Here is a 15,166-nt window from a genome sequence, read left to right as displayed (position 1 = left end):
AAAAAGATAAATGAATTTTTAAAGCAAAAATAATCCAATGCATTGTGAAAATTATAACAGATAAAAGTAAAATGTTTAGGGGGACCTGAGTGGCTCAGTTGTTAAGCATCTGACTCTTGATATTGGCTTAGGTTATGATCTTGGGATTGTAAGACAGAACCCCACGTTGGTGCCATACTCAGTGGCAAGGTCTGCTTGGGATTCTTTCCCTCCCCTTCTCCCCGGCCCCCCAGCTCTCTGTCTCTCTCAAATATAAGTAAATAAATAATGAAAAAAAAAGTAACATGTCTGACACTAGAGGATGAGAGCAAGGAAGTGAAAGTATATTGCTGAAAGGGTCCTACACTAGTATTTGAAGTAGACTGTGATAAGTTAAAAATGAATGTTATAAACTCTAGAGCAATCACACACAAAAAAAACCCCACAGAGGTATAGTTAATATATGGAGTGGAGATAAAATAGAATCATAAAAAAAGTCAATTCAAAAGAAGGCGGGAAAAGAAAAAAAACAGAAGACTAAATGGAACAAATAATAGCAGGATGGTATATTTAAACCCAATCATATTTATAATTATATTAAATGCCAATGGTTAAACATATAATTCTAAGGTAGATAATATCAGACTGCATAAAGAAACAGCTGTAATCCTAGGATGCTGGAGATTTTAATATACCTCTCTTGGTAACTAATAGGATGAGTAAAAATTAGTATTTGAATGGTTTCAGAGCAACTATAAAACATGTAAGTAAATATAAAAAACTCATTTTGTTTCTTAATTTACAAAATTTAAGTTTCAAATTATAAAAACTTAGGAGGGGCAGAGAACAGTCTAGATTCGATACCATAGTAAGAACATAGTATTCCAGGCTGACACTCCAAATCACCAGAAATGAATGTGGATATAACTGCAGGCACTCCTTCCCATACTGCCCATAGGAAGGCAAAGCCAATCTTAGCTTAAGACTTAAGCGAGGCTTCTGGGAAATATAAGCCACATTGGCTACAAGAGTAGTAGTCCCATGGTTCTGTGCATTATGTCACTCCTGCAGTCATTTCAACATTTGGCAATAGTGGACAAGGTATTGTCTGAAAGGACAAGGTATATATTTTTTGAAATAATTATTTTTATAGAGTGAAATTTGAGTGTCTATGTGAGTATAAAATGAAACCAAATTTCTTAATTCAAAAGAAAATTACTGGTTACCTACCACTCTCAAACATATAAACTCAGCCCAGGAAGCAATATCCTTTGCAAGAAGCTGAATTTATGTAACCAAAATTATAAAACACTGTAATGAAAAGCAAGAGTCATCCATGAACTTCCTGGCACCTCCTTGTAGCAAACTTAGAAATAGGCATATTCAAAGATGTTTTTTTGTTTATAACAGAGCTCTATTTTGTTATTTTTTAAAGATTTTATTTATTTATTCATGAAAGAGAGAGAGAGAGAGAGGCAAAGACACAGGCAGAGGGAGAAGCAGGCTCCATGCAGGGAGCCTGACGTGAGACTTGATCCCAGGACTCCAGGATCATGCCCTGGGCCAAATGCAGGCTCTAAACCGCTGAGCCACCCAGGGATCCCTATAGCAGATCTTTAAAATGCAAATCTTAATTTCCAAAAACAATACATTTTTTTCTTCCAAGTAGCTTGAGGATAACTCTTAATCTTCTCCACAGAGAAAAAGTTTTTCTATCCTGGGACCTAGAAGGAATGTCCATTTCAATGTCTATCATATACCTGCATTTTGAAGATATTATCTCATATAATCCTCATGAAAACCCTAATGAAGTAGAGGTTTACCTATTCCCAAATCACATTTTTTCTTAGGCCTGTTCCCTTACTAAAGAACAAAGAAAATGGACCAAGTGATGTCTAAATTTCCCTTCAGCTTTAATATTTTATGATCCCATATAAAAGATTCTGGTGTTTATTCCTGAGAAGCTTACAATTTGGTTAGGGAGTTAAATACAAGTAAGTAATTTCAGGCACCAGCAAAAAGTACAAATAACCTCAACCAAGCAAAAATTATCAATATAACTTGAGTGGTGAATGGTTCCGAGAAATCAGGCTAAAGCTCAGTTACAACATAAGATACAGAATGTACTGGAGGCTAAGGGAGAGGAGAGGGATGGGGAGAGGCAAGGGAGAGAAGGGTAGACGGAGAATAAGGGAGGGAAAGATAATTTTTTGTTAGCCAAGACTACACTGGGGAGATTAATACAAAAAATGATAACAAATGTAAAGACACCAAGAATTACTGAACTAAATGTCTTTTCCTTTTATTTTTATTTTTTAAAATATTTTATTTTATTTTATTTTTTAAATATTTTTAATTTTTTTTTTAATTTTTATTTATTTATGATAGTTACAGAGAGAGAGAGAGGCAGAGACACAGGCAGAGGGAGAAGCAGGCTCCATGCACCGGGAGCCCGACGTGGGATTCGATCCCGGGTCTCCAGGATCGCGCCCTGGGCCAAAGGCAGGCGCCAAACCGCTGCGCCACCCAGGGATCCCTTTAAAATATTTTATTTATTTATTCATGAAAGACACAGAGAGAGAGAGAGAGAGAGAGACCCAGGCAGAGGGAGGAGCAGGCTCCATGCAGGGAGCCTGATGTGGGACTCGATCCCGGGTCTCCAGGATCACGCCCTGGGCCGAAGGCGGCGCTAAACCACTGAGCCACACAGGGATCCGCATGTCTTTTCCTTTTAGCAGAACATTTAAACAAGGCTCAGATGACTAGCTACGACCAATTTTTTAGCAACTAAATTTGAAATTACTAATTAGTGAATTATACAGGTTCTCAAATCAATCATTAAAAAAAAAAAAAAAAAAAACCCTTCTATGTGGCAGTTTTAGGGTAGATTCAGTTATAGTCCAAGGCATGCCCAGGAAATCCAGACACGTCTCACTGAGCATGGGATGCCATTTAAGAAGATGAAAAACCAATCAATCTTGAGTGCAGGCTGGTTCTGAAACTAAAAACTTGTGTTTTTCTTTTCCTAGAGGCAAACAGAGGTGGCACGGGGCACTTTGTACTTTGTAAATACCTCCCTGACTTTCAAGTTCAGCTATCCCACCACATCTCTGACAAATTACTTGGGGTCTGGATGCGGACTAGAAGAACAGGATGTGTCCTCTGTGTCCCCAGTCCTTTAAATAAATTATTGCAACCCTCCACAGTTACAGAATGAGTAAGTCACCAGAATAAGATGTATAGCATAGGGACTATAGTTGTGATACTGCAGCAGTGTTGTATGGTGACAAATAGCAGCTATGCTTGTGCTGAGCATAGTGAAAATGTATAGACATGCTGAATCACTCTGTTACACCTGAAACTAATGTAATGTTGTATGTCAAGTATGTTCAAATTTTAAAAACTAAAATAAAAGATAAATTATCAGAATCCTGTCCAAGCTAAGAAAAAATAGACTAATCTCCCATCTTTCAGGAAGGCTCCCTAGCCTGTGCTTCATGCCAGAACACATGGTTTGCACATTGTCACTTCTAGCCTGGACTATCTTTCAGTTGGATCCTCTATACCCTGTCTTTTGGTTCTGGTTGCCATCTCTACCACAGGGCCACCTCTTGGTTTTGGTAACCAGTCTAGAGCCTAGTGAGGGGCCTGAACTCAAGACCTGAGATCAAGACCTGAGCTAAGATCAAGAGTTGGACACTTAACCAACTGAGCCACTCAGGAGCCTCCAAGTCCAGAGCTTCTTTACTATCTCAATAACCTACTTCCACTTCCTGCCCCTGTTCTCCCTGTCCCACCCCTCATTGCTTGCTTGGTACAGTCCCACTTTTTTTGTCTCCCTACAAACCAAGGCTGCCTTGGCCATGCTGGATTATGTTCATTGTGAGAGTACCAGGCAAGTTACCTAATTTCTCTGTGTCTCAGTTTCCTTATCTGTAGAATAAGCATAATAATAATATGTATTTCACAGGGTTGATATTAATAATAGGAGTTTATAAAATATGTAAAACAGGGCCTACCTGAAAAAGCACTACCACTATTATTATTTCTTCTTTGTTTTTATCAGGTTAAGAGGTAGATGCAGCCATACCCACCTTCCCTGTGCTGCCCATGGATGTGGGCCACTGCAAGTGCAAGCGCGCATGGAGCTCGTCCCATCATCAATCCTGGCTGTAAAATAAATGAGGACTACATGGAAGCAGCCCTGGGAACCCACCTCCAAACTTGCTTTCTCTCTCTAAATCCATAGAACTGCTCCTGCATGAGTTGTTCTGACAGTGGAGCCATTTCTAGTTTAAAATTCTAATGTTCCCTACAAATCATTCGTAGTGATCAATACTCTAAATTCAATGCAGATGTAAAATGTTACAGAATGTTGCAAGCTTGTTTATCTGCATTTCCAATCATCCATAACTTCTGGCTCAATGCTTCAAAATTAGTATTTTATATAATTATATTTTCATAGCACCTACTTAAGGGTTTAGAAGAACCAGTGTATAAAGAAGGGCAGAATGGCAGGCAAACAGCCAAAGATGATACAGGAGCAAAAAGCTGCAAGTACTACAGTCCCAAGTCTGGGACCACCAACCATATGGCCTTGGCATTCATTCTGTCTTCCTGAAGTGTTTGCTCATGTGTAAAACTGAGATGACAGTGAACCACGATTATGCAGAGGTTTAGTAAGGATCACAAATGTCTCTTGAATTAAACTACAAACAACAGAAGGCTGTGAAGGTTAGGAAAGCCTATAAAAAAATAATTCCTTGGGATCCCTGGGTGGTGCAGCGGTTTGGCGCCTGCCTTTGGCCCAGGGCGCGATCCTGGAGACCCGGGATCGGATCCCACGTCGGGCTCCCGGTGCATGGAGCCTGCTTCTCCCTCTGCCTGTGTCTCTGCCTCTCTCTCTCTGTGACTATCATAAAAAATAATAATAATAATAATTCCTTAAGTGGCCAAATGGTAATATTTAATGTCAATATTTAAGATACTGAAAAGCTTCGGATGAAGAACAAAGAGAAGATAATCTTTGAGCACTATAAATAGTGATAAAGACTCATAATTAAAGGACAGAAGTCCTTCCACTGGAGACCTCTGAAAACAGATCTAGAAAAAGACCAACAAGTAAACAACTTATTAAAATAGTACCTCTTGAAACAAAAGAATAACTTTCTTCTCTTTTCTCAAAAGCAACATAGTATGCAAATAACAAAAAGCTTTTTTAAAAAATTTGAAATTATGGGGCAGCCCTGGTGGCTCAGCGGTTTAGCGCCGCCTTCAGTCCAGGGCATGATCCTGGAGACCCGGGATCGAGTCCCACGTCGGGCTCCTTGCACGGGGCCTGCTTCTCCCTCTACCTGTGTCTCTGCCTCTCTCTCTCTGTGTGTCTCTCATGAATAAATAAATAAAATCTTTAAAAAAAATTTTTGAAATTACCTAAATGTCTCTATAGAAAACTTCTAGGGATCTCTGGGTGGCTCAGCGGTTTAGTGCCTGCCTTTGGCCCAGGGCGTGATCCTGGAGTCCAGGGATCAAGTCCCACATAGGGCTTCCTGTGTGGGACCTGCTTCTCCCTCTGCCTGTGTCTATGCCTCTCTCTCTCGTGTCTCTCATGAATAAATAAATAAATAAATCTTAAAAAAAAGAAAAAGAAAGAAAACTTCTAAAGTTTAATCTCACCCAAACACCTATTGACAGTGCTCGCACCTCACACCATAGCTACATGTTCAGGACAACCGAAAGGATTAGAAGAGACCACATGAGGAAAATAAAAAATAATAATTCCACTCCTCATTAAATTATAATTAATGTTCTACATATACACAGAACAAAAACTAGATGCCATTTTCTAAAACTTCTAACACCAAATAATAAGTCAAGAAATAGAAATTATACTATATTATTTTTGTGTCTTATTAGTGAGTACAAAGTAAAAAAGAAATAATAACTTGCCTCTATGGCAAAGATTCCTTTGTCACGCCCATATAATTTCATCTCTTCTGGAAAACGCTGGAAAGCATGTATGTAAGGAATATGGCCCTCTTCAACAAATCTGCATTTAAAAAAAAAAGTGTTAATAAGAGATATGCACTGACTTAGCAAAGTGGGATAAAAGCTGAGGATGTGTTTCAAAGATCAGGTGAGAACCAGTTAAAAATGTTCCATCTGCCATGTTTTTAAGGATGATAAATCTGAAAAGATCTATTATTCTCTGTACCCATGTGTGGAGAAAACATTTAGCCAATTATCTAATGGTATCTTAAGTTTCTAACTAACTAGATGAAATATCTCTACAAAGTATGTATTCTTTTTTGTGAATTCACCACCAAGCTTGCAACACAGCATCCTTCTATCTCTGGCTCCCCTCACATGATTGGCATCTACTCTTCTAAATCACTTCCTTGGGGAGACCCTCCTTGATCCATTTTCCTTGTTGGAAAACCTCCCTTGTCTACCTGCCTGTCCTCAGTACCTATCATAGTAGACAGTAGATGCTTGCCCTCAGAGATATTTAAGGGAAAGGACCTTGCTCATTTGTTTATCACTCCATCCCAACATCCAGTACACAGCAATTAATCAAATATTTTGAGTAAATTATTGAGTTTGAAGAAAATAACACATATATATAAGTACATATTTATTTACAATTCATTCATTAAGTCAACAGAAATTTATTAAGTACTAAAACTCAGCACTACTTGAAGCTGTGGGCACACAGCAGTGAACAAAACAGGAAAATATTCTTGTTCCCAAGGAGTGTATGTTCTCATGAAGGAAGATAACAAAACAAATGGATGAAATCTATAGTCTCTTAAGAAAAAATGGTAAGGAGAAAAATAAAATAGGGAAGAACATGGAGTGAAGAATGGTGGTACTGCAATCTAGGCCATATATATGTATCTATTAGATTTTTAAAATATGAAAATGGTTAAGGAAAATAAGATAAAGACAGGAATAAGTTAATATACAAATGTTTTGCATTAAACTCTTTCTTGTTGGGGTGCCTGGACATCTCAGTCACTTGAGCATCTGCCTTCAGCTCAGGTCATGATCCCAGAGGGGCTGGGATCGAGCCCCGTGTTGGGCTCCCTGCTCAGCAGGGAATCTGCCTCTCTACCCCCCAACTCGCTCACGCTCTGTATCTTTCCAGCGTTTTCCAGAAGAGATAATAAACAAACAAATAAATCTTTAATAATAAAAAATTTTGTTCTTGTTCAAGCTAAACTGACATCTAGCTTCTGGCTTTCTGTGTGTGAAAGAATAACATTGCTTCAGCTTTAATTTCAAATTAAAAATGTGACTTCCTCAATCAGAGAAGGACAAACATTATATGGTCTCATTCATTTGGGGAATATAAAAAATAGTGAAAGGGAATAAAGGGAAAAGGAGAAAAAATAAGTGGGAAATATCAGAGAGACAGAACATGAAAGACTCCTAACTCTGGGAAAAGAACTAGGGGTGGTGGACGGGGAGTTGGGCGGGGGGTGGGAGTGACTGGGTGACGGGCACTGAGGTGGGCACTTGACAGGATGAGCACTGGGTGTTATTCTATATGTTGGCAAATTGAACACCAATAAAAAATAAATTTATTTTTTTAAAAATGTGACTTCTTTAACTTTTTAGTCTACTGAAAGTTGAGAATTAAAGTAAATATTATATAAAAATGGTGTTTTATGAAGTTTAATGATAAAGCATGCTTCTTTAGAACAGTCCTACAGGGAAAACCATCCTCACCTAGGTTTTCATTCATTTCTTTCATTTACATGAAAGTATTTGTGCATAGTGATCAGTATTCATATTATTTTGGAACTACATTCTTGGTTTAATATTATTTTATATATAGGATATATTGCATGCTTATCATTTTTATAACTATGTAGTATTCCACAATGTTAACAGATTTACAATTTTTGTAGTCACTGCTCCGGTGTGACAATATACATATGCTTGCCCTGTGTTAGGGGTTAGTTCAGAGTCAATAGAACATGAAGAGTCCCCACCATGGCCCTAGCAAAACAGGCAGTGGCCCACAGAGGCACAGGCACAGTGCTGCAGGAGCAGAGGGGGAGCAGAGACATCCACACACAGCAGTCTTGGGCATCTGGAGTTTTAACAACTTTCACCATTTCTAATAGTGCTGCTTGTAACCTCTTTCCAAGTTTGGTGGGTTTTCCAAAAATTTCCTTTTAGAAATATATATACTTTTCCAAAGAATAGCTACTGAATAAAAGCTCTGAATTTTAATTTTGTTAATAGTATCAGATGAGTCTCTGAATCAACCCAGGAAGTTGACAGAGACTAAAGTATCCCATATGCCCTTCCTGGCCATGTCCCCCCGAAAAAAAGAGTCTCATTTTATAATTTTGTTGCATTTTTCAAAAGTTTTAATCTGTGATAGACTGGAAATTTAACAAATTGGTTCTTTAAAAAAAAAAAAGATTTTATTTATTTATTCATGAGACACAGAGAGAGAGAGAGAGAGGCAGAGACACAGGCAGAGGGAGAAGCAGGCTCCATGCAGGGAGCCTGATGCTGAACTCAATCCCGGGACTCTAGGATCATGCCCTGAGCTGAAGGCAGATGCTTAACCGCTGAGCCACCCAGGTGTCCCCAGATTGGTTCTTCATCACAAATAATTTAAGCAGCACTGCCCTGCAGTTAGGTTGTGTCTACCTGCAAAACATACCCAGAGCCCACTCAGCTTGTTCCATTTCTATTGCCACCATCCTCCTCCAGACCACTATCTCTTGCTTGAAATACAGCAAAAGACCACCTGGTCTCTCTGCTTTCACTCCTGCCTACCTAGAATCCATTTGCCTCATAGCTGCCTCCCTTGCTAAAATCTTCTATCACACTCAAAAGCCAAATTCCTAATGGGGGTTTCCTTCTGGAGTGATGATCTGGAAATAGAGGTGACGGTTGCACAACTTGTAAGTATCCTGAAAACCAGTGAATGGCACATTTAAAAGGGTGAATTTTACTGGACATGAATTATATCTCAATGAAAAAAAAAATCCAAACTCAGCCTGGCTCACAAAGACCTGTGCCTAGCCCCTGCTTATTAGCTCTCTGTCCTCACCTTCCTACTGCTTCTTCAAATTCTTATTCCTATCAAGCCTCCTCTGCTCCTTGATCACAGACCTGGATCTCACTTTAGGACTTGATGCTAGCAACTGCCTACCACACCCCCTGCCACCACTGCCACTGCCGCCGCCGCCGCCGCCACCGCCACCACCACTTGGAGTGCTAGTACTGCTGATACTCACTCACCTGCTGGGTCAACTCCCATTCAAAGTACTTCTCAGTGAGGCCTTCCCTAATGACCAGTCTAAAGTAGCCATCATCTGATTTCAATCTTCTACATTAACACTTCACTGTTTGATCATTTTTTATTCATTTAAATGCTCATCTGTTTCCTCTAGTCCTGAACTTCATGAGAGTAAGAATTTGTTCTATATGGTTTGCAACTGTGATTCAAGGATCTAGACTCTAGAACAATACCTGTACCTAGTAGGTGGTTCAATAAATATTTGTGGAATGAATACATATTGACTATTTTTATTTATTATTGTTTTTACCACTAAGTAGGTAGGGTTCTTTATTTTTTTTTTAAAGACGTATTTATTTGAAAGAGAGAGAAAGAGAATGAACGGGCAGGGTGAAGGGCAGAGAGGGGGAGAGAGAATCCCAAGCAGACTCCCCACTGAATGTAGAACCTAACTTGGGGCTTGATCCCACAACCCTGAGCCGAAATCAAGAATCAGATGCTCAACTGATTGAGCCACCTAGGCGCCCCAGACAGGGTTGATTAAAGTTTAAGAGTTATGAATTAATCCTAAGGACTATGGATGCAGCAAAGGAATTTAAACTGGAGAGAGACACGCTGGATGTATAAGATATATAATAAGTACTGGGGCCAGGATAATAATGTATTTCCCTCACATCAATGTTTTTTAAATACTTTTTTCCAAGTTTGGCAGTGGTTCTCAAACTTCAGCATCCATAAGAATCCGCTAGCTGAAAAAAAAGAAAAAAGAAAAAAAAAAAAAAAGAATCGGTTGGCTGGCTTATTAAAACAGAGATTGCCAGGCCCTACCCCCAGATTTTCTGATTCAGAAGATCAGAATGGGTTAAATTTGGTTAGAATTTTCATCCCTCATAAGTTGCCAGGTGATGCTGATGCTGCTAGTCAGGGAATCACAATCAGAACCTATGACTTGGGAGCTCTTTCTCTGAGAAAAACAGAAAGAGGATCAGTGGTAACAGTCCCCTTTCCTGTTGCTCCAAATACTAAGGCTCGGTTCCCAAATTTGTATGTCCAACAGAGCAAAATAAAAGCCCTCCAGCTAACTAGATCCAATCTCTATGAAGGCTCTTCAGAATTCTCCTTTAAGGGAGAGCAGGAAAGAGGGAGGAAGGGCAACAGAGAGGGAGACAGACAAATGTGTAGGATCTTACTCCCATCTTTCCAACCACATCTAATATTCTCTTTAAGAATAATTATGGGTAAAAAAAAATAAAAATAAAAAAAAAAAAAAAAAAAAAAGAATAATTATGGGTGAATATTATTTTCTCCATCTTGTCAGGTCTCTAGGAATCTTGTTACTCCCTTATAGATTGCCCTGGGTAGTTGGACAGCCCCTTTACCCAGCTCTAGCGACATGATTTGATCAGTTTCTCTAAGACCCCTGGGCTATGGAAAGGAAAACGGACAGGAATGGCACAAGACTGAAGCACAGGGCCCACTTGGGAGGTTGCTAAGTAATGCAGGAGAAGATATGGAGGGGATGGGGAGAAAAATTGTTTCAAGCGTTGTTTTGGAAGTATAATTGACAGGATATGACTGACTATAGATGTGGAGAGAGGGAAGAGTCAGGGATGAATCTTAGGTTTCTGGATAGGAAGAAATGGAGTGTGTGATATTTATGAGGAAAGAAAACACTGGAGAAGGAGTTGGGTTGAGGAGAAAAATGATGAAAGATGAACCTCTTTTTGTCATACTGATTTTGTGATACCATAAAGACACCTAATAGTGTCCAACAGGCAGTTGTATGTATGAATATATGGGTCTGACTCTCACTAGACAAGTCCGGGCTGCAGATATAAATTTGGGCGTCGTCATCATCATATAGATGGTAATTAAAGCCTTGGGAGAAGATGAGATCACCCAATGAAGGCATATAGAACAAGGTGAGGTTTTTAACTTAATAGTAAAATTCACTGAATCATGTACTATCTGTATGCAGGGCAATCACCTCTGAGAAAAGCCTTGTTATTTGGTTGATGTGGCCAAATTCAAAGGCACTATCATCATTTACTGGAGGCATTTTATTTAATCAAAAGGCCTAGTACTGATGATGATGATGATGATGATGATGATGATGATGAAAACAAAACAATAACTAGCATTGAGTTCTTATTATGTGCTAGGCACTGTCCTGAGTGCTTTTCATGCAGTAGTATTACTGGAAGTAGTTACAACTCTGTGAAGTAGATGTTATTATCAGCTCCATTTCACCAAGGATGACACAGAGTCAAAGAGAAATTAAATAATTTACTTAAGGTCACATATAAATGGCATAGTCAGGATTCAAACCCAGGAGTCTGGTTCTAAATCTGTGCTCTTAAAATCCCTCTAGACATCGATTAAACCCAAATGTTAATATTTAGAATACATATAAAACAAGGGAAACATGAACATACTATGATTTTGGCACATCTTCTATTTAATGGGAAAGTCTTATACACAATGCCCTATTTACTCATTAACTATAAAACGCTATAAATTATCCTGAAAAAATGTAAATATTGACCATTCACTAACGGGTTTTTCTAATAGTTTTGTTTTTAGTTTACCTTACAAACACCGACAACCTATATTCTAGCTCTTACCAATACCAACATAAGCTGCTATGGAGCTACTAACAACCATTTGCCAATATTCAGCTCTTTCTTAGAAATGCAAAATAATTAATACTACCACTCAGGTACTTAAGTGTCACTTTTCATAGATCATTTTACTCATATTGCATAATTAATTTTCCAACTACTTGTGTAAGGTAAATACCATTATTTCACTATATAAATAAAGAAACCAAGGAGATGAATTACCAGCCAGAGGAGGATTATATTTTAGATCTAGAATTCAGCTACCCAATCTTTCCTGTCTCTTCCTCAATTTAAGCCTCCTTGTAAAATTCAAGATATCCAAAGGTTGTCCCCTGGTTCACACAGATAATCAGCAAAGACATCATCATACGAGAGGTCAAGCTTACCGCAAAAGATCTGAAAGAGTAATTGTCTCTCTTTGCCACAGTAATGACAGATAGCAAAAAGCAAGTGTCCTTGGCACCGTCATCTTCACGATTCCTTTCTCCTTTTGTAGCGAATATGTAACTCCATCAAGAGATCCAGAACAGATGGATGCTGTTTCTTAGGGGATAAATGGAGTTGTTTGTTTTTTTAACTTAAAAAGTAAAGTAACTGTTTGAACAACAAAAGAAGAACAACAACAACAACAAGAAAAAAAAATCCAAAGAGGCATTTTCAATATCTTAAAATCAAGTTATAATTGATACAATCTTTAACAAAGAACAATTTGGCAATAAAGAACAATGACAGCTTAGAGGAAACTGACCAAAAAGGTAATTGCTGGTTCTTTATGGGAGTGGGATAAGTGGTGGTATGAGCTGAGATTCTAAAGAGGGATGTGACCTGCTTGAATTTTTTACAATGAATAGGAACAATTCTTCAAATAAAAGAATAAACAATTAAAGCAAAACAAAAAGTATGTAACTGCTCTTGATCCAGGCCCCAAGCCACATGTCCCTCTAAAGCTCTGAAATACTCTCCAAAACACTAGCTAGGGCAGCACCTCATCTCACTCTCATCCTCCAGGCACCTTAACCATAGGACCATTATTTTTCCTCCCTCATTCATTCAACACTCATCTCATTCTTTGTACCACCGTTCTAGGTCTGGGGAAATGACAGGGAACAGCATCTTGTGTCCCTTGGAACTTCCATTCTAGTAATGAGAGATGGTCACTCAACAGGAAAAAATTACAACTGAAAGACAGTGGTAAGTGCTACACAGAATAGTAATATAGGGGCATACGAAGTGATGGGAAGAGGATATAGGTGATACTTTATATGGGTGGTCAGTGAAGCCCTTGGAGAAGATGGAATCTGAGCAGAGACCTAAATGAATTCAGAGTAAGTCTTGAGAATCTCAGGAAGAACACCAAGTTCATTAGCAGGAATGAACTTAAAGAAACAAGGGGACATGTGGGTGGCTCAGTTGGTTGAGTGACCGACTCTTGGTTTCGGCCCTGGTCATGGTCTCAGGGTTGTAGGGTCCAGCCTACATAGGGCTCCGAGCTCAGCACAAAGTCTGCTTACGATTCTCTCCCTCTCCTCCTGCCCCTCCCCCACTTGCATTTTCTCTAAATAAAATCTCTTAAAAAAAAACGAGCGGGGGGTGGGGGGGGAACAGCAAGAAAGCCAATGTGGTGAAAGCATCCTGGGTGAAAGGAAAGTAGTAGGAAATGATGTAAGAGGGCGCCTGGGTGGCTCAGTCGGGTAAGCATCTGATTCCTTTTTTTTTTTTTTTTTTTTTTTTTTTTTAGCATCTGACTCTTGATTTCAGTTCAGGTCATGATCTCAGGGTTGTGAGACTGAGCCCTGCATAAGGCTCTGTGCTGGGCGTGGAACCTGTTTAAGATTCTCTCTCTCCCTCTGCCTCTCTCCCTCTCCTCTAAATGAAAGAAAGAGAAAGAAAGAAAGCAAGAAAGAAAGAACTATATTACACAGGGCTTTGTAGGAGGTCATCTTTTGTACTTTGGATTTTATTCTGGATATTATAAGGAGTTTCTGGAGAGTTTTAAAAAAGGGGAACAACCTGATCTCATTTGTGTTTTTAAAAAGCTCTCTCTGGCTGCTTTAGGAGAATGGAGCCATAGGAGGGCAAGAGTGGATATAGACCACCACCATCCAGGACAGCGATGACAAGCACTTGGACTGGAGTGGTAGCACTGCAGGTGGTGAGAAGTGGTTGGAATCTGGACATATTTTGAAGGCAGGGTCAGAAGAATTTGCTGGTGGATTGAATGTGAAGTAGGAGAGAAAAAGAGGAGTAGAAAATGTGATTCTGAGAGTTTAGGCCTGAGCAATAGGGAGAATGGAAATGCTATTTACGAGACAAGGAAGATAGTAAAAGAGCAGAGTTGATGGAAGAAATCAAGATTCAGAACTGCACGTGTTAAGTATAATGTCCTATTAACTATACAAATCGAAATGGTAAGTAGGCAGCTGAATATAAAAATCTGTAGTTAAAAAAAAATCTGTAGTTCAGAAGAGAACCTAGAGATAGAAATTTCTGAGTTGTCAGGATACAGCTGGTATTTAAAGCCAGAAGTAGGGTAAGTAGCAAGCAGGACTAAGAATGACCCCAAGTAAGAGACCCCATGCTTTCTTGGACAACTCTCTAAATTATTTCTCAAAATCCCTTTTTCCAAATCCTACAAATCCTTTCTTCATAGCATTTATCATTAACTGAACCTTTTTTTTTTTAAAGATTTACTTATTTATTCATTCATTCATTCATTCGAGACACAGAGAGAGGCAGAGACCTAGGCAGAAGGAGAAGCAGGCTCCATGCAGGAAGCCAAATGTGGGACTCGACTCTGAGACCCCAGGATCATCCCCTGAGCCAAAGGCAGATGCTCAACCACTGAGCCACCCAGGCATCCCAATAATTGAACTTTTGAATAAATGTGTGCATTTACTGTCTAGCACCTCCCACTACAATCTAAGTCCCTTGAAGGCAGACAACCTTGCCCACCACTATGTCTCCAGTGCCTAGAACAGGCTAGCACAAAGGAGGAACCCAATAAATATTTGATGACAAACAGGCTAGCAGTTCAAGATTTTCACCCTAGTGAAATGTTTTTTTTTTTTTTTTTTTTTAATTTTTATTTATTTATTTATGATAGGCACACAGTGAGAGAGAGAGAGGCAGAGACACAGGCAGAGGGAGAAGCAGGCTCCATGCACCGGGAGCCTGATGTGGGATTCGATCCCGGATCTCCAGGATCGCGCCCTGGGCCAAAGGCAGGCGCCAAACCGCTGCGCCACCCAGGGATCCCTGAAATGGTTTTTAAAACATGCAAAGATTCAAAGTCAAGGCATGT

At 39.3% G+C, this 15,166-nt stretch overlaps 1 protein-coding gene and 1 long non-coding RNA gene across 5 annotated transcripts in view; one reads left to right on the top strand and one right to left on the bottom strand.

Moving 5' to 3' along the window:
- TAF1B (TATA-box binding protein associated factor, RNA polymerase I subunit B) overlaps positions 1 to 15,166 on the bottom strand; it is a 66,682-nt gene that overhangs the window by 33,312 nt on the left and 18,204 nt on the right. Inside the window, exons 7-8 of one of the 2 annotated variants that reach the window (XM_038560752.1) lie at positions 12,252 to 12,408; positions 5,929 to 6,028 (exon numbers count right to left, since the gene is read on the bottom strand). In XM_038560752.1, the coding sequence (XP_038416680.1) occupies positions 5,929 to 6,028; positions 12,252 to 12,408 (257 nt within the window). Of the gene's footprint in view, positions 1 to 4,073; positions 4,150 to 5,928; positions 6,029 to 12,251; positions 12,409 to 15,166 lie in introns of those variants that run through there. The other variant, XM_038560753.1, reaches the window with a different exon arrangement.
- Positions 10,175 to 15,019, top strand: LOC111090481. Of its 3 annotated transcripts, none has more exons than XR_005372054.1 (6): positions 10,175 to 10,235; positions 11,060 to 11,166; positions 12,362 to 12,620; positions 12,952 to 13,056; positions 13,921 to 14,014; positions 14,969 to 15,019. It is a non-coding gene; the product is annotated as an uncharacterized LOC111090481 (long non-coding RNA). The 3 variants fall into 3 exon arrangements; XR_005372052.1 differs by having other exon boundaries at positions 13,921 to 14,017; positions 14,969 to 15,018; XR_005372053.1 differs by lacking the exon at positions 14,969 to 15,019 and adding an exon at positions 14,592 to 14,767.

The sequence above is a fragment of the Canis lupus genome, chromosome 17 (assembly GCF_011100685.1).
Source record: "Canis lupus familiaris isolate Mischka breed German Shepherd chromosome 17, alternate assembly UU_Cfam_GSD_1.0, whole genome shotgun sequence".
In the NCBI taxonomy this organism is placed as follows: Eukaryota; Metazoa; Chordata; class Mammalia; order Carnivora; family Canidae; genus Canis; species Canis lupus.
Note: the sequence above shows the minus strand (reverse complement) of the source record. Positions and strands in the feature narration are given on the sequence as shown.